Below are 18,179 nucleotides of genomic sequence, written 5' to 3' on the forward strand. Positions count from 1 at the left end.
GTATGGGGTTGCCATGGCAGCAGTGTTCCGGAGCTGCTGGAAGCTGTGCCACTGGGGGCGGGGGGGGGGGAGCTCCCTCCATCCCCAGGGAGCAGAGAATGGCAGCAAAGGGCTTTACAGGTGCCCCCTTCGGCACTCAGACAGTCAGGTAAGAGTCTCCCAGAAGAGGCTCCAGAGGGGACAGGCTCAGCCTGCAGCTGACTTGGCCTTCCAGAGTCAGTAGAGAACTGGGCTCAGCCCCATCTGACTCTCCGCTTCTGGATCATCTGCACACATATTCTCCCCTGTCCCCCAAACACCCCGGCACACAGATATCACACACACCTTCCTGCAGTCAAGAGATCACACGCCCCTCGGCACACAGATCACACACACCTTCCTGCAGTCAAGAGATCACACACCCCTCGGCACACAGATCACAGACACCTAGCCATGCAATGATCACATACACACATGCATTCACAAGTTCACATGGTTATTACACACGGAGAGTCCATGCACACATGTCCACGCACCCACATGCAGGACTCTGTCAAGCTGTGAAACTCTGAATGGGGGAGTTTCCAAGGAAACAGAAATGAGTTTGTACATGTCTCTGAAACACACAGCAGACTCCTTCTTCACACACACACACACACACACACACACACACACACACACACACACACACACACACACACACACACACACACACACGTTCCTGCCTATACCTTACAAGCTCCTGCAGGATATTTTGCCTATACAGTAGTGGGTTACTGTAACCTGACTGAATGGATCCAACGAGCCAGGACCCCTTTCTCTGAGAAGTCCTTTCCTTCAGAAATAAGCCAGCAGGTTTGGGGGGGGGCTGGATTTTTGGCTGACCCTGGCTATCTTTATGACTTCCCCCATTCTAGGTGAAAGTGAATTTCATTTCAAAATACTACATGCCAAACCTAATGTTTTACATGATCTGGCGTATGACTAGGGTGACCAGACAACAAGTGTGAAAAATCGGGATGGGGGTGGGGGGTAATAGGAGCCTATATAAGAAAAAGACCCAGGACTGTCCCTATAAAATCAGGATATCTGGTCACCCTACGTATGACTGACAATATTTTTTAAAGTACACGCTCCGATCTCTGCTTCCCAGAGGCTAAGCTTGAGCCGTTAGGCACAGGCACATGTCAGGGGTGGTGCTGAGCTCAGCCATGCTACCCCAGGAGGAGCCCCAAGAAGCCACATTTCCTTCCCGCTCCCCACTTGCTCCTGCAGGGAAGCAATCTGTAACAGCCCCTTATCCCGCGCAGATCACTTCCCCCACATGCTGGCTCAGGTGTGCTAGCTGGTACCCAGGGGAGTGGAGTGAAGGCATTGCCCACTTCCCACCCGTGTCTGCCCACTTCCACCTGCGTGGGTGGGATCCAGTGGTCTTGCAAAAACTCTGCTCTCTTTCTCTGCACCGAGACTAACGCTCCAGGGAGGCTGCACAGGGTGGGTTTGGGGGATTATGCTCCCCCTTATAGCCCAGCATGGCGGCATCAGACTGCAGCACAGTGTGGCCCTGTGTTCAGTGATTTTGCTTTCACTGTGTATTTTTTAAATCAGTACAATCACATGTCTCCAGTAACGTAGTGTATATTTAAGGATTTTGAATCACGTTTTTAACAACACAATGATACACATACTGGCTGAGATTTTCAAAGCCATGTGAGGGACTGAGACACAAACTTTTTGACAAGCTCTGCCATAATATATTTTAACTGGGTCCATTTTTAACCAGCTCATTAACCTAAAATACATTGATTGGGGTTTCTCCCTGCTTCTCCACCTTATTTAAAATGACCTGTGTTATTTATTCAGAACAAACACCTACCCCTTAAATCACACTTTGCCCTCTTGGAACTCTGTTGGCCTTGCAGTGCCTTTACTTAGTTCACCTGAACAGCAGGAGAGAGAGATTTTGTTTATTTAGCTCACACAGCAGCAAGTTTTCAATCGGCTAATAAAATACAGAAACATTGGTAGCTCATGATAGTCCCCTGTGACCTTGAAATCTATGAATCTGTATGCCTAATTCCTGCTTGGGGATTTTCAATGCAATACCCGGCACTAAGACCCTGATCCTGCAAACATCTACACAGGTGAGTAACTTGATTCACATGAGCAATACCTTTGAAGTCCTTTGACTTTTCACAGCTAGGCATTATCGCATTACAGTTTGCAGGCTCAAGGCCTCATATACTGCTTTTCACCTGCAAAGTTTAATTTATTTTAATTGGTTTAATTTGTACAATATAGAAATATCTATTTAAATGCCGAGGAATTTGGCACGTGAAGGATCAGATTTCTCAGCTGTTGTAAAACAGAGCTACACCAGTTTACATCAGCTAAGAATGTGGTCTGAATTTTTATTGATATAGTTTGTGTCAGAAATTCTACTGGGAATAGCTGTGTTACCAGGGTTTGAGTCCAAGTTCCCTTTGACTTCTTCAAGAGTTTTGGCTACAGGATGGGGCACTTGGAGGCGGCATCTTCCAGATGAAACAGAAAGCCAAGGTTCTAATCATTTGTTGTCATTAAAGATCTCACAGAGAATGATTGTTAAAAGACATTGAACCAGTCAAATTTGACCCCAAACTTAGGTTAAATCCAATGGAATTTTAAAAAATATTAACATTTCCTTATAGTGTTTGCAACCCAAACATCACACCATTCAACTGGTGCCTGACCCTTTTAGGGAAATTGAGTAGAAGCAAATAAAAATGTGGAAATGGCCAGTCTGTTTTCATTGTCTAAGTTGAGAGAAAAGGAAAAATTAAAAGCATCCACAGTAAACAGTAAATTTGGTTTTTAAAATTCTCTTTTAATAGCCTGAGATTTTAATAACATTAGGGATGGATCTTTGTTTGTTTGTTTTAAAACATGATTTTTAAATGGACAGTGGCCCTTAACTCTATTATCTTGGCCAAATTCCAATTTGGATCATTTGCTTCTGCCTACCTAAAATCTCTCTGTAGTTTCCACTGGAGAAACTGTATTTCAATTCCTGTAGTATTACTCTGTGCTGTTAAACAGCTGCCATGATTCACACCAGAGATGGCTGCATTTCAGTAGTAGATAAAGCAGTGTCTGTGTGTAATTTGTACAGTACATCAGTTTAAGGGCCTTGATCATGAAAACATTTAGTCTTTGGCCCTGTGCTTACTCTAGAGCAGGGTCGGCAGCCTTTCAGAAGTGGTGTGCCAAGTCTTCATTTATTCACTCTAATTTAAGGTTTTGCGTGCCAGTAATACATTTTAACGTTTTTAGTAGGTCTCTTTCTATAAGTCTATAATATATAAATAAACTATTGTTGTATGTAAAGTAAATAAGGTTTTTAAAATGTTTAAGAAGCTTCTTTTAAAATTAAATTAAAATGCAGAGCCCCCCAGACTGGTGGCCAGGACCCGGGCAGTGTGAGTGCCACTGAAAATCAGCTCACGTGCCGCCTTTGGCACGCATACCATAGGTTGCCTACCCCTGCTCTAGTGAGTAATCATCCCATTGACATTCAGGAGATTACTCACTGCAGAAAGCATTTAGGCCCCAAACCTGCAAAGATTTATGCATGTGCTTCACTTTAAGCATGAGTAATCCCTCTGAATTTAATGGGACTACTCACAAAATGAAGCACGTGTCTCTTTGCAGTATTGAGTAGTCCAGTACTGAGGGCCTGATACAACATCTATTGACATCCGTGAAACCCTTTCTACAGACTACAATAGACATTGGATCAAGTCCTAAATGTTCACAGGACCAGGACCTATGTTTGTAAAATTAGTCCTGCTTTAACTCAAAATTTACTGTATATTTACATCATCCTCCGCTAGATTTGATGTGTCAGCAGTTTATCCAAAGTGTAAGAAACCTGGTACATACACACAGGCGCCCTACTGCAAAAAGGTCTCTTCAGAGTTGGTGAGTCTGTCTCTCTATTTTATGTACAAAACAAACACTTATTCAGCTCCATATGCAGAACTAAACTAAAAATTATACCTTTGGATTCTTTTTCCAGAATTCATTTCCATGAAAAATCCAAATGGATCCATTCTGCTGCTTTCAAATTAATTTGATAATATCACTGAATCTAATCTAATCGGTCCATTTAATGTAGGCCCAATGGCAATGAAATCAATGGCAAAACTCCTGTTGATGTTCATGATATAGGATGAGGCTCTCTCCAATGTAATTTACTTCTCAGTATAATGTATACTTACAGAACCTTTGAGTAGATTTCCTGTGTCAGCAATTTATCCAACGTGCTAGGAATCTGTGGGCGCAGATCCTCAGCTGGTGTAGCTTGTTATAGCTCCATTGACTTTCTCTCTCTATTTGCCTGTAGTAAGGAGAATTTGCAAACAATATGATCAGAATTCTTAGGGCCTGATTCACCACTGCAGAACTCCAATTTTCAATGGTGATGCATCAGTGTAAAACTGACTTAACTCAATGGTAAATCAAGCGTTTAGTTTTAACCTTACACTTCATTTTAGGGCAGAAAGTTAGGCCCAGGCACCTACAATATTGACCATGGAAGCTTTAGCTCCTCTGTGCTGCAGGAGAAGGCTTCAAATTCTGGCTGGGGCAAGGCACAGGAAGCGGCACGACTTACCCAGATGCCCCATTTTAATTTTAAGGAGACCTTGAAGAAAAGCAAGTATCTGGTGAGATCTGAATTTGACTTTTTTCCCTATGTGTGGACAAGAAATCTGACTGTTTCTGTGGTTTAATCTTTCAACTCTTAAGTTGAAAGTGCCATGGGATAGACTGAACTAGAGGTGCTGTGATTTGCATGGGTAAATTAGAATCCTGGCTTTGTTGCTATTAAACCTCTAAAATCTTTTTCTCAATAAGAAAGAAAAACTGGGCCCAGGAACTTACAATATCAAAGATTTTCTGCAAGAGACCCGACCTTCAAGTATTAGAGGTGTTTGTGACACTGGAGAAGAGAGGTTTAGAGCCTTCATTAGGGTATGTATCGGATTCAAGTAATAGATACTGCAATAACTTGACAAGAAACATACAAGGTAGATAATCTGGTACCTCTTGTTGCAGAGCTAAATATTATTATTGGATCACCTAATAATATGATACACACTTTTGGGGGCCAAAACAAGTCCCTTTTACAACTGTGCAAAATTTAAAAGTACAGTAGGTGGTGCAAGAAATAATAAGGGCCAATGCCCAGCTATGCTTCCTGATTGCTGTTCAATTTCCCGGGTGCTTGATTTGGATGATGTTACCACTAACAGGGTTAAAGAAAGCAGCCTTCTGCTCACACAGTCTGGTGATACCCCAGCTAAAATCATCCTAACTAACAAGGGAGTTATTCAAAGGGAGCAGATAAGAGATCACCGATCCAGGGAAACACTGAACCACAATATCAGTGTTTTCTATTTCACATTATTTAAGTGCCCTGTTTATGTGGGACCTACACTGATTTCACTGGGGAGTTCTGTGTAAGGGATAGTTCCGGGACTGAGCCCATATGTTTGTGTGTGTATATACACTGCAGTCTATCCAATCAGTGTGTATTGTAGATATTTCTGTAATGCCCACCATCATACTACCTAAATATTGAATCGATATGCAGTATCAGTGTGTTAGTGTATGTATATGGTGCATACACATTTACATATATGTCCTATCGTCTATGAATCCAGAGTATACACAGGATAGTATATTTTTAAAATAGCTTTTCTACAGAATAATGCTCTGCAAATATTCTACTAGCCCCAGAACTCCCTAGTAACGACTTCTAGTTCCACCAGGCTGTGGGGCAGAATGCTAGTTGGCATCGCCTGCTTTCTAACCCTTCAGGCTGGCCACTTTTGCCATCTGCATTGCCTGGCAGAAGAAATTAAAAACTGGGTTATTTCAGTGGAACATCCCTCCTCCATAGGGCCTGAACAACAGTCAAATATACTGTATCGTCACAGCTGTAGAATGTTGTGTTAATACTCGGATCTGTTGCATAGCCACATGACTGCTGATTTTACACTTGTATGTGTGAATCAAGAGTGACGCGCAGTGGGAGCTTGTGTGAATCACAGCTTACTGTACTTGCAATAGCTCTTCCGGTGCTGGTGGCCAATGAAGTTACAGAATTCCTAATTTCATATATCGGGGGTAGCCGTGTTAGTCTGTATCTACAAAAACAAGGAGTCTGGGGGCACCTTAAAGACTAACAGATTTATTTGGGCATAAGCTTTCGTGGGTGAAAACCTCACTTCTTCAGATGCATAGAGTGAAAGTTACAGATGCAGGCATTATATACTGACACATGGAGAGAAGGGAGTAACTCTTCATGGGTTTTTACCCACGAAAGCTTATGCCCAAATAAATCTGTTAATCTTTAAGGTGCCACCAGATTCCTTGTTGTCCTAATTTCATAGTTAGAGATTTCATTTCTAATTCGCCTTAGTATCTTTTCAGGTTTTTTTTAATCAAGAGCCTTCCAAGAGGCCAGATTTCCCTTTATTTGCTTGGAGAGATGCAAAGATTGTACTTGATTATCCTTTATATACAGAATGTAGCAATCTGTACCTGGCAAGAACTGCCAAACTGTAGGGAGGCAGTCTGAGCTAGTGGATTGGGAGTGAAGAGATGTGGGGGTGAAATCCTGCTCCATTAAAATCAATGGGAGCTTTGCCATTGACTTCAGTGGGGCCAAGATTTCACCCAGAGATTCTATTCTGGGCTCTGCCATACATTCACTTTTTGTCCTGGGACGAGTTGTGTCACTGCTCTGTGCCTCAGTTTCCCCATCTGTAAAACAATGATCCTCTTTGCAAAGGGCTTTGAAATCTAGGGATGAATCGTTCTAAGTATTGGGTAGCGGCTGAATTTAGAGCCAATTCTCTTTTTAGACTTTTACCCACAACCCTCATTGATTCCAATAGGAAAGGAGTAGAGGGCCATATTCACCCAGGTTCTACTTCCCTGTTCCTCCACAGCCCTTGGGCAAGTCTCTTAGCTTCTTTGTGACTCTGTTCCTCATCTGTACAATGCAGATGACAGCCCTGCCCTGCCTCACAGGGGTGTGCCGAGGACATTAAAGACTGAGAAGTGCTTTGCGCTCGCCTGATGTATTGTTAGTATTACCACTGACAATTGCAGTCCCTGGGCTCCTGTGAGGCCCGGTGCCTCTCTGGGGCAGCATGTCTCCACAGAGAAATGCCTAATGGATAGGATAATGCAGGGCAGAGACTGAGGCTTTGGATGTGTGTGCACTACCTAGCTCCGGAGGGCCCAGATCTCAGTTAAGCCCTCTGGGCACTACTGAATTACAAAGAATCACTGTTTTAATAGGCTTGAATGGCAGAATCTGGCTCTTTTTTGGTAGTTGTATCCATTTTTGTTCGTAATCCTCTCCCTCTTATTTCTGCAGGATTGCCACCCTGGCCCTGGGACTTATGGCAAGAATGGAAACCCTTATGCCCTGATTGAGGAGAAGGAGAGACGCTCGGCAAACTCTCAAGGGATAATGGACAGCAAAACCGAAAAATCTGTCTTACCTACTGCTGCGGCAAGTCTGCGCTATTTGTTTTTCATTCAGCTCCCGTATTGACCTGCATACCAGCCATTGCCCAGGGCTTGAGTGACCAGAAAGAACGAAAGTGAGGGATCTGTGGAAGCTGACCCCCCCCCAGGTTATTTTGCTGCCTTGTTCATTACAGTGGACCATAGCAGCATGGCTATGGTCTTCATCTCTTGGCCAATCAGGAGCCCTCGGGTGTCTGAAGGCTCAGGGAGGCATCAGCATTTGCAGTTCTCTCTAGAGAGGATGCAGCCAGCTTGCAGTTTTCACTGCCTGGCTGCACGAAACTGGAGTGCCCCTTGTGGTGGGTGGGGGTGGGGGAGTAAAGGAGAGGCTGGGCAAGCAGCTTCCGAAAGGGAAAGAAAAGTCAGTGAGGTTCACCTGAAGAGGCTGAGGCTTCCCAACCTCACAGGATCTGTAGAGGAGAGAACCCCCAGAGGCTGGAGCCAGCCTGCATCAATGGCTGCTCCACAGCTCCCTCTGGTGATATTGGCCATTCCGGGGCTGTGCTGCCATTGGTGGAGCCCACCACAGCTGCTCAGTAGGGGAATCTACAGAAGATCTTGCAGCCAGCCTCAAGTTTCAGTGGTGCTTGAACTCCTGTCTAGGTTACTGCCCAGAGAGCCAGTGGGTCAGCAGGGGATGGTGCCACAGAGAATGTCTGCTTCCCCTGCTCGTCACTTTCCCACTCTCAGAAGTGCAGGATCCCATAGAGGTGGCACTGTCCCCATTCTGGGTCTCTTAGGAGTATTCCATGCCATGAGCAATGGAGACTAAGCAAAGGGGATGGTCCAAGCCACTTAGTTTAAAGGCTGCCATGCAGAGGGACCACCCCTTGCAATCTGATGGTGAAGCTTTTAATTGAGGGTACAGAGAGCAATTTGTAATGGATGATGGAAACAAACAGGTGGCTACTCATTTATTATTTGACCACTCAAGAATGAGCAGCATGGGTGAGAGGGAAAAGTCATGGGCAGAGCACAGGACATGGCTCTTTGGGGCAGCGTCTGCTTCTCATTAAGTATTTGTACAGCACCAAGCACAATAGGGTCCTGGTCTCAGTGAGGGCCTCTGGGTGCTACTGTAATATATAACAGCAATGTTGCAATTGTCTAGCAACAAACCTGTAGTTAGTGTCCGGTTTCCAAATGAGCACAACCTAGGACTCTGCTCCCCAACAGAGCGATCACTGATGGTTGTTTTTGCTCCCCATTGACTTTAGGGAAGTGGTTTGGGGCCAGGCACCTACAATCTCAAAAACAGCACAGACGAGGTGTTGAAACGTGTGGTCAGTAATCGCGGCCCATATGACACCTTCACAGGAGACAGGTCAAAGCCTATTATCTGCGGACATTACGCTGTGGAAGTACGTACTCTTGTAAGAGAGCTGTGTTTTTAGTAAAACACCCTTGCCTTGGTTAATGATGTAGGAGCTAGTCCTGCAGACGTGACGTCTCTCACAGATTGCTGCCAGGAGAGGGGTGCTGTCAGAGCATAGTTTTAAAACCCATCCTTGCCGTTATTATTAACAACTTAGATTACTAAAACTGAGGGTCAGATCCGCAGCAAGGGTAAAGCAGCACAACTCCTTCGAAATCAGTGACGCTACAATTTATATGAAGATCTGGCCCTAAAAAGCTAATTTACTTTTTGCTACTTAGGCCATGTCTACTCTACTCTGTGCCGCTGTAAGGTCTCCCGTGCAGCCACTCTTTGCCGGTGGGAGAGAGCTCTCCTGCTGGCGTAATTAAACCACCCCCAACAAGCGGCGGTAGCTATGTTGGCAGGAGAGCCTCGCCTGCCGATACACTGCTGTCCACACCAGCACTTTTGTCAGTGAAACACATGTTGGTCGGGGGTGTGTGTTTTTTTCACACCCCCGACCAACAAAAGTTTTACTGACAAAAGTGGTAGCGTGGACAAAGCCTTAGTTTGCTTGCTGTTTGCCCTTCATTTAGTACGGACAATGAAAAGGACTCACAGCTTCCTCTCCTTACTGGCCTAGGGTAGGATTCAAACCAGCAACCTAAAATGAACAAGATTGTCTATGCGCAGTCTTTTTGCCTTATTCTGGATGGATTCTGAGGAGATATTCCTTTAAGAACCTCTGTTTGGAAGCAGCCTGGGGGATACCTCTGACCTGCTGGGGTGCGGAAGGCAGTGGCATACATTTATTACACTCTGGAAAGATATCTGCCCTAGAGAGCCCAGGGTGGGGCAGAGATTGTGCAGGGAGGAGGGTAGATGTGATCCATGTCAGTGACAAGGGAATCAAGTAGTCAATGGACTCCGAATGAGGGTCTATGGGCCTTATTCAGCTCCACTGAAGTCAGTGGGCTCTCTCTGCCAGGCTTCACCTGGGGACTGGATTGGATCCCGTGAGCGCAGAGATACAGGAGAGCCCCTGTAGCTGGCACCTGCAGGGCCTTGCCAGACAACTGCGTCACATTTTCTCCAGCAGCAGCAGACGTCCCGTCCTCTCTTTCATCTCTTTAGAAGAAATGCATCGAGCTCGGCACCAGCAATGTCAAGAGCTTTGTGGAGGAGCTGGACACCAAGGACAGAAAGAAAAAAGGTGTTTTCAGCACCCTCGCTCGGAACCCCGGCTGCCCCACGGAGCGGATCTTCTGGGCCACACTCAGTCAGTGTCCACGTGCCACGGTTAGTGACACCGTGTTCCTTTCCTCTCCTGTCTCTGCTGCAAATGTTACCGTGCAGGATGCCATCTGCTGCGAATACACCCCATGGCACTGAGAGAGACTGTGAGGCAGTGCCGTAACAAGGGCGAGGCGAGTGAGGCACTTGCCTTGGGCGCGCAAAGCGGAGGGGCGCAGCTCTGCCGCGATCGGCAGCGCTTCGGCGGCAGCACTACCGCCGTCGCTTCTTCAGCGGCAATTCGATGGTGGGACCCTGAGTCCCTGTCGGAGGGAAGGACCCGCCGCCGAATTGCTGCCGCCACTTCCTGCATTCTTCGGCGGAGGGTCCTTCTCTCCAAGAGGGACTCAGGGACCCGCCGCCGAAGAGCCTGGAGCCGGCCCTTGCCTCGGGCGCAAAAATTCCTTGTTATGGCTTTGCTGTGAGGCAAAAGGGAAAGGCACCTGGACCTCTAGGACTGGGAGAACCCCAGGTGAAATGTGCAGCTGAAGAGCAGCCTGTCTGGATTGGGACAAGGGGTGATTGTGCTGGGTTGGTCTGCAGAGCTCTCACGTAGAAGGATGATGAGCCATTGCCAGGGCATTGTCTTCGCTTTCCTGGTCACCTGCAGAGGATTCTCTGGGCAGTCAAAATGTGCCATGGGGAGGGCTGGGGCAGAGCTGTCCAAAGCTGTGTACTGATTGGCCTTTCCTCTGGTGGGGTTACAGCCAGGCACCAATGCCCAGCTGATAGCTCATCACCAAAAGCACCAGGGAAATCCCTGTGCCCAGGATGGGCCGGAGAGGGAGGAAATGAGAAGCCTCATGATCTTTTCCTTCTACTTCTCCATTATTACTAACAAAGGCAGCTGAAACCTTCATTCCTCCCCCTTCTCTCATGCTGACTCCGCTCAGCTCTTTTGAGTTGGAAGCTAGTTTTAAGGCTCCCAACTGAGTACTTTAACATGGCAATTTTAAAGGAGCCCAGGGGCTGAGGAGGCAGCTGTGGGGGAAACACCTGGAGGCGTTCAAAGGCCTCCCTGTCTGCACCCACGAGCCTGGCTGCTCTTCAGCATCAATCTGCAACCTCGGGAAACTTTACACTCATTTTAAAAAAATAAACGGGGTGGTTAAATAGCTCCTAGGTTAGTTATTACCCTGGGTGGGGTGAGCGTGATGTGGCCATTATCCCATGAAAGAGAGCGCTAGGGCTAGCTGGGCCTTGTTCCGGATGGATTCTGAGGAGATATTCTCAGGGCAAAGGGGTGCAAATACAGTGCAAACCTGGAGGTGTGGGTACATTAGGAGACAGTGGAAGAATAACAAAATAGCCAAAGGAGCTCTGGAAAGGTGATTCAGCCCCTTACATTCCCTTCTCCTCCGACAACCAACTATTGTTCATTGTGGAAGGATTCATTGCATAAACCTAACATTTTTTGAGTAAAATTTGAAATTAACAGGTAGCATGGTAACAATAACCACACTCTGATAGCAATAAGCCTCTCCGGGCTGTGTGTTGCTTGGCTACAAGTGAACTCCTCGGGCGGCCGCAGGCATCTGGCAGAACATAGCACACCTGTATGTGCACTGGTAGCCAACCCTGTTGTGGCTATATGAGCTACATTAAAATGACGGCATCCATTTGCTCAGCCATGCAGTTTGAAAGAAGTGCTTCTTAGCAGCTATTATTTTGATCACAAGTTATTTGAAAATTAAGCTCTTGTCATTACAATTGGCGTTTTTATGGTTCCGGCTGACAGCATCTTGCAATGTGCTCTCATGTTGCTCAGGTAACTACTTACGGCCCCGATTCAGCAGCTTTAAGATAAATTTGGAGTAATCCCAACCCAGTCAGCAAAGCACAATACAACATGCTTCACTTTAAACATAGACTTTTCATAGGATTTAAGCATGTGCTTAGAGTTATGCACATGCTTAAGTACTTGCAGCAAAGGAATTAAAAATAACATTATGGGGTTCAATGGTTAGAGGCACCCTGTGATTCCAGATCAAATCTGCTCAGATTATAAGTGAAAAGATAGTTTATCTAACCACTCACACTGCAAACTCACCCTGGGACCTGACGGTCAAACGGGTTCTTTCTTCTTCATACATCATCAACAATAAAGATCTATCACTGGAATTTAGCTTACGGTTTTGTTGGTACATGAAAAGGACTAGAATCCAGATCACTGTCTCTCAGCTGTGTTGGGTCTGGCTAAGAGGATTAAAGAGTAGTTAACAATTTGACAGTCACAAACATCAGCCAATAGGATTCTGAATTCACATGGGGAATAAATTGGTTGAAGTAAGGAGAACATAAGAACATACATAAGAAAGGCCATACTGGGTCAGCCCAAAGGTCCATCTAGCCCAGTATCCTGTCTTCTGATAGTGGCCAATGCCAGGCACTTCAGAGGGAATGAGCAGACCAGGTAATCATCAAGTGAGCCATTCCCTGTCACCGTTCTGGGAAACAAAGGAGGTTTTTTTGCATAGTCCCGTTTCAGATTCAAACTGCATTGCAAAGCTCCCTCTGAATTCAATTGGAGCAGGAGAAGGGGCAGGCCCATACCATGCCTATATGACAGGATGTTGCGTATGAGTAAAGGTGGATATCTACACCACAGTTGTTAACAAAGGAGTGGTGGGTCACTCTACTGAATTCCAACTGCAAATAGCAGGCTGGAGGCTTAGCGCAAGCGATGCTCTCATTTCCAGCATGCTGCTCCTTTTGTCTCTCACGTTTCTGGTGTGCTTATTCCCACCATTGCAACACAGCCATGACGGTTTCCTGCACTTAATACTTCTCACGAAGCAGCCTCTCAGTTCTGTGGCTACTAGAAGAATACAACAGAATTAACTGAGGCTCCAATTCAGCAAGATACTTAAGCAGGTGCCTAACTTTAAGCATGAGTTAGGTACATACGTAAGTACATCAGTGATTTACTGGTTGTCACTTTGTTGTAGTATGCTGTAGGGCCAGGCTCACATGATCCAAAACCCGTGGAGCGATCAGAATACTTCAATCAACCTCCATTTTGGTCATCTGCAAAAAGAGTTGACAGGAAAGCATACCGCCTCTTTATTGGAAACACGGTGAGTGGAAAATCTATGGTAGGAATAGATGTAGGTGCATGAAAATATTCATGCTGTCTGCTTCTTCCATGACGCACTCATACCCTTTACTGATCTTTCCATTGGAGGTCCAAATCCTTCTAACCCAAAGAATGCTGCTCTACAGCTTTGTCCATAAACAGGTTTCAGAGACACAGACGAGCTTTTGAACTATACAAGCCTTTTCTTGAAGAAAAGCTGAAGACTCTGTACAGCTCAGAAGCTCGTCTCTTTCACCAACAGAAGATGATTCAATAAAAGCTATTAGCTCATCCATCTTGTCTCTCTCATATTCTGGGACCAACACAGCTACAACAACCACTGGAAACAACATTGTTGGTATGGACATTAGAGACTCTGTGGTACTTTTTATAAGAGAAAGAGGTTTAGCCAAAATTCCCTGCGCACCTTTCTCCTCCCTCATCAGTTATGCTGTGTACCAAGTGGTTACTGCTCTCCAGCCAAGAGATTGTATTTCAGGAATGTTCTAAGTTATGCAGCAGATTTTAATCCTTTAGGGGGCAGGACAACATATACACTCAAAGTCACATTCTATTATTGAAAAAACAGAATTTCTTTTAGCAGCAGAGTGCTGAAGTGATGGTGCTGGTAACTGCTCCTTCCTTTAATGCCTTTTCTTAGGTCATCTGTAGTAATAATCTTCTCAAGTTTCCCTTAGTGAAGTAGAACAAAGCCTGAAGGACTCAAAGAAGCAAGGAAAAACGTTAATGGGAAGTAGTCCCTATGGTTAGGGATGAGGAGCAAACTCCCATGCAGTTTCCTGCCTTTATGCAGAAGAGCAGGCAACAGGCAATTTGAAAAAGATCAAGGCTGAAGACTTCTTTGTAATTGATGCAGGAACTCCACAGATTAAATTACAGTGGTAACATTGCTATAACTTGACTAGAGCTAGTTCTAGGCTGTTGGGGAAAATCACATTTCAAGGGAATGGTGCCCAACGTCTTCAGGGAAATTGGAACTGTAGGATCTGATTATGATCTTTGTTGCATAGACTCTGAACCTAAATAGAAGGATCAGGCCCTAATTTCTCCATTCTCAAATACAAGAGGTGGTGGTGGTGATTGTTGTTCAATATTCCAGATTCTTGTTTTCAAACTGAGGCCCTGATCCTGTTGCCACTGTAGTCACGGGCAGAACTTCACTGGTGTGTGTATAACTGCACCTTTAACGTTGCAGAACCATGTCTGACTTTCTTTTTGCAGAACCCAGTTGGTGTTGGTCGCTATGACATCACAAAACAAGAAAAGTGCAAGTGGAATACTAGATACCGGTCACTTTACCAGTGTGAAACACACCGTTATCTGAGTAACCTGGAGCGGGATGCATACTTACTGTAAGAGAAATGTACTATGGGCAGCATAAAGTTAGTGATATATTAACATTGGTATATGGTATAACCTCACTAATTCCCACCAATGAACAAGAGACCCAGTATAAATTACTGACTCTTGAAGATTAAGTGAGGGCCCAAATCCTGCCTTCTGGGAAGGAAGATAGTTCTTGAGATAAAGGCCGGAGCCTGGACTTAGGAGAACTGGGTTCAATTCCCTGTTCTGCCGCAAACTTTGGCAAAGTCACTTAATTAATCATTGCCTCAGTTACCCATCTGTACAATGGGGATTATAGCACTTCCCTACCTGTCTGGGGTATTAGGAGGCTAAATACATTAACGAATGGTAGGCACTCCTACAAGGGTCACTTATTCTCTTACTTAGGTAAGTGCAGTTTAGGTCTATTTATAAGAGATCATGTTCTGGTGCTGTTGCATAGTTTGTAGGAAAGAAAAGAAGTTGTAGTTTACCTTTGTGGAGAGTGTCCCAGGTGCCCTGGTGGGTTCTAGTCCCACCCCTGTTGCTGGATTGCTGGATGACCTCAAACAAGTCACTTCACCATCCCGTGCCTCAATTTCCCCCTTTTAAAACAGGGATAACGAAGCTTACCTCCTTTGTCAAGTGCTTTGAGAGCTATGATTGAAAAGCATTAAAAGCTAGTCTAGTATGTTGTACCACTAGGGCACCCCGAGGATGATGGTTGGTGCCTCTGTTGCCCCAGATATCCATCCCTTGCTATGGATGTTGCTGAAGAGTTGGTTGGGAGTTCGGGGTGTTGTCCTCCAGCTAGCTGTTTTAGGAAGGATGCACCCTTCCAGGGGGTCTAATGCAGTCCAAATGAAAAAAGCAAACCAAATAGTCCTGCAGCTCACAAAACAGTCTGGGCTCACCCTGTAGTTCCATACATGGCCAAAGGTCAGTAGGCTGTGGGGAGAGGACTAGGCTCCTATCTCCTTGTATGGCCAAAGGACCTAGTCTGAGGGCCCTGGGCTCTTAAAAGGAAAGCTAAGCAAAGATGGTCCCTCTACTTCTTTAGAGGGAACCAGACAGCAGACGCAATTCAGCAGCTTTCCTGATAAACAGTACCTGATGGGTGGGGTTAGGGAGCTCCCTGATCAAGCTTTACTCACTTCAGTGCCAACCTCAGGCTAGATTTGAGTCCTCCTTTTTAAGGACTCACCCCTTTGCAGGCCTGACAAGCCGCACAGGTGTACCAGGTTGAGGCTGATTATGCCCAGAGGAGCTATTTAACCCTTCCTGAGGGAGGTATTAGTAGTCATGAGACCTCACTGCAGTAGTTCTCTGCTTCGGCATTCTGTTGTAGGACGGAATAAAGGTCTATCATAGTTAGTCTCAAAGGTGCCACAGGATCCTCTGTTGCTTGTTAAGGTTTGTTTACCTTTTCCTCTCTTGAGCTGTAAGACCGTTGTTTGACTATCATCTGTGCTGGGGTTGCAAAGATGCAACTGAGAGCAGCATTTTGTGTTGCTGCAACTAGAGTTCGCTAACACATCTTGAGATGATGTAAGAGAATCCAGCTTTCACTCTCTCGTAGCTGTTCACTCTGTAGTTAACAGTCAAGCTTGTAATAACTTCATTTTCCTCAACACGAGCCAAGACTAAAGAAAGATTAATACAGTCAATAACTTGAGTCTACTTGTTTTTTCCTCCCCTTTTACAGACAGCGGATCAACCCTGTTAATAGAGGGCACTGGAACAATTTGGTTTCTGCTGCAAGTGATCCAGATACCTCTGCACAAGCTATTGCTGCTACTTAAAACTAAGTGCATGCTGTAAAGCAGAAGCCACTGTTAAATAAAGATTGGTTATAAGGAAAATACTTGCAACGTACAGTACAGCTGCACACAAGTCAAGATAGTCTAAAACAACCTACAGTTTTGCTCTGCAATAACACACTTAAAACCCACCAGCAATCTTACTTTTTCTCTCTGTGATTACAGTTATTTTCACTTTTGGTTGTGTATACGTGACATAATTTTTGAAAAGGATATTTGGCAGAATTTTAGATCGGTACATTTTCTTCCCCAAAATAGGAGTGCTGGTGGGTAGCTCTTTGAATATTAAATATTTCTTTTTTCATCAAATTGCTTCATTCAAGAAATTGCATATATATTTTTTGTACATATATATAAATGCAAAGTTCTGTACATTGCGCTGATGGCTTTTGTTCTCACCTCAAGCAACAGAATTGGCCAAAGTCAGGACAACTCAAGTGACATTGCATTCTCAAAGGATGTCTATTACATTGATTGAAAAAGGAGAGCGCTTTCGTGGCCAAAACACCAGATCTAGATTTCAGTGACATTACCCAGAATCTGTGCAGTTTAAGTAGATAAAGCATACTTCAGAAGGTAAAGCTAAAATCCTCTACTTTATCAGTAAAATAGATTTTTTTACATAGTAAACCTGCCAACACAAAGCAGATTAGAAGGGAATATATAACAACATTTCATTTCATTTTGTTTTTTTCTGAAAATAAAGATACTTACCACTGCTTTAAAGCAAATAAAATATTAAATATTTCGTTGTTTTTCATAAAAGGTAACAGACGGAGAAGCAACATGACTGACCCAAGTCACACAACACATCAGTTTCAGAAGGGAGACTAGAAGCCAGAACTCATGCCTTCACACTCTAACTACCAGACTAGTTTGTATGCTATCAACTGCAGCCATGTTAGAAAAGGGCTGGCTGTCAAATCAATAGGGCTAGCTGCTAATCCCTCCAATTCAAAGCTCATAGATACAAATCATTAAAAGGGAGAGGGGAGATCAATGGTTGTGGTTTTTAACATTTTTTGCCTGGTTTTTATAGGTAACCACTTGCTAGAGGATATACTGCTCTTCCCAACTTGTCTAGACTTTTCATGTGCAAATAGTTGCATCTACCTGTCATCCAGGCATATTGGTAGAGATTGTTTGCAAAACACTTCAGCTGAAAGGTTTTACATAAGCATAAAATATTATTTTGTTGTATGACTGGCGTGTCCAGACAAGGCCTGCTGTAGGGCTGGTGGATTAGAAGGAGCACAGCGGCCGTAGGACTGTGCTTAGCGGTATCATTGGGCACCTTATGAATTCCATAAGAAGTTAACCCTAGAGGCCGTGAAGAAGACCAAAAGGGTGGTTGTTGGTTGATAAGTGAAAATGAATATGGGTAGTTCCTGGAGAAAGTGAGCAATAATAAAAATATCTGGGCTGCTCAGGGTTAACCTTTGCAAAGTCTAATAATGATGTGTATACCCAACTGGAATAATTAAGTTTAATTGTAATTAGATGTCAATTGTGGCTGATTAAATATGCTAATTACTCTGCAATTACTCTGTGGTGCAAGGCATAATTGAACACAGGTAAAAATAGGGTGAATGAAAGAAATGCAGATTACTGTAATAGAAAGAGTGAGTTAAGGAAAAGGTTGGTCCCTGGAGGGAGAGTAGGGTGGAGATATCTGTATTATTTGGTGGGAAATTGCAGACTACAAAAGAACTGGTGGTGT

General features: G+C 44.6%; 1 protein-coding gene across 1 annotated transcript; it reads left to right on the forward strand.

Annotated features, from left to right (window-relative positions):
* Positions 1 to 30: 30 nt before the first annotated feature.
* On the forward strand, positions 31 to 17,997 carry CIMAP2 (ciliary microtubule associated protein 2). Its single transcript, XM_065553868.1, has 10 exons — positions 31 to 148; positions 3,852 to 3,939; positions 4,515 to 4,685; positions 4,876 to 4,992; positions 7,412 to 7,549; positions 8,784 to 8,927; positions 10,058 to 10,222; positions 13,165 to 13,293; positions 14,535 to 14,665; positions 16,345 to 17,997. The coding sequence occupies exons 1-10, from the start codon at positions 99 to 101 to the stop codon at positions 16,439 to 16,441; spliced, it is 1,230 nt and encodes a 409-aa protein (XP_065409940.1). The 5' UTR covers positions 31 to 98; the 3' UTR covers positions 16,442 to 17,997.
* The last annotated feature ends 182 nt before the right edge of the window (positions 17,998 to 18,179 follow it).

Source organism: Chrysemys picta, chromosome 8 (genome assembly GCF_011386835.1).
Source record: "Chrysemys picta bellii isolate R12L10 chromosome 8, ASM1138683v2, whole genome shotgun sequence".
Lineage (NCBI taxonomy): Eukaryota > Metazoa > Chordata > Testudines > Emydidae > Chrysemys > Chrysemys picta.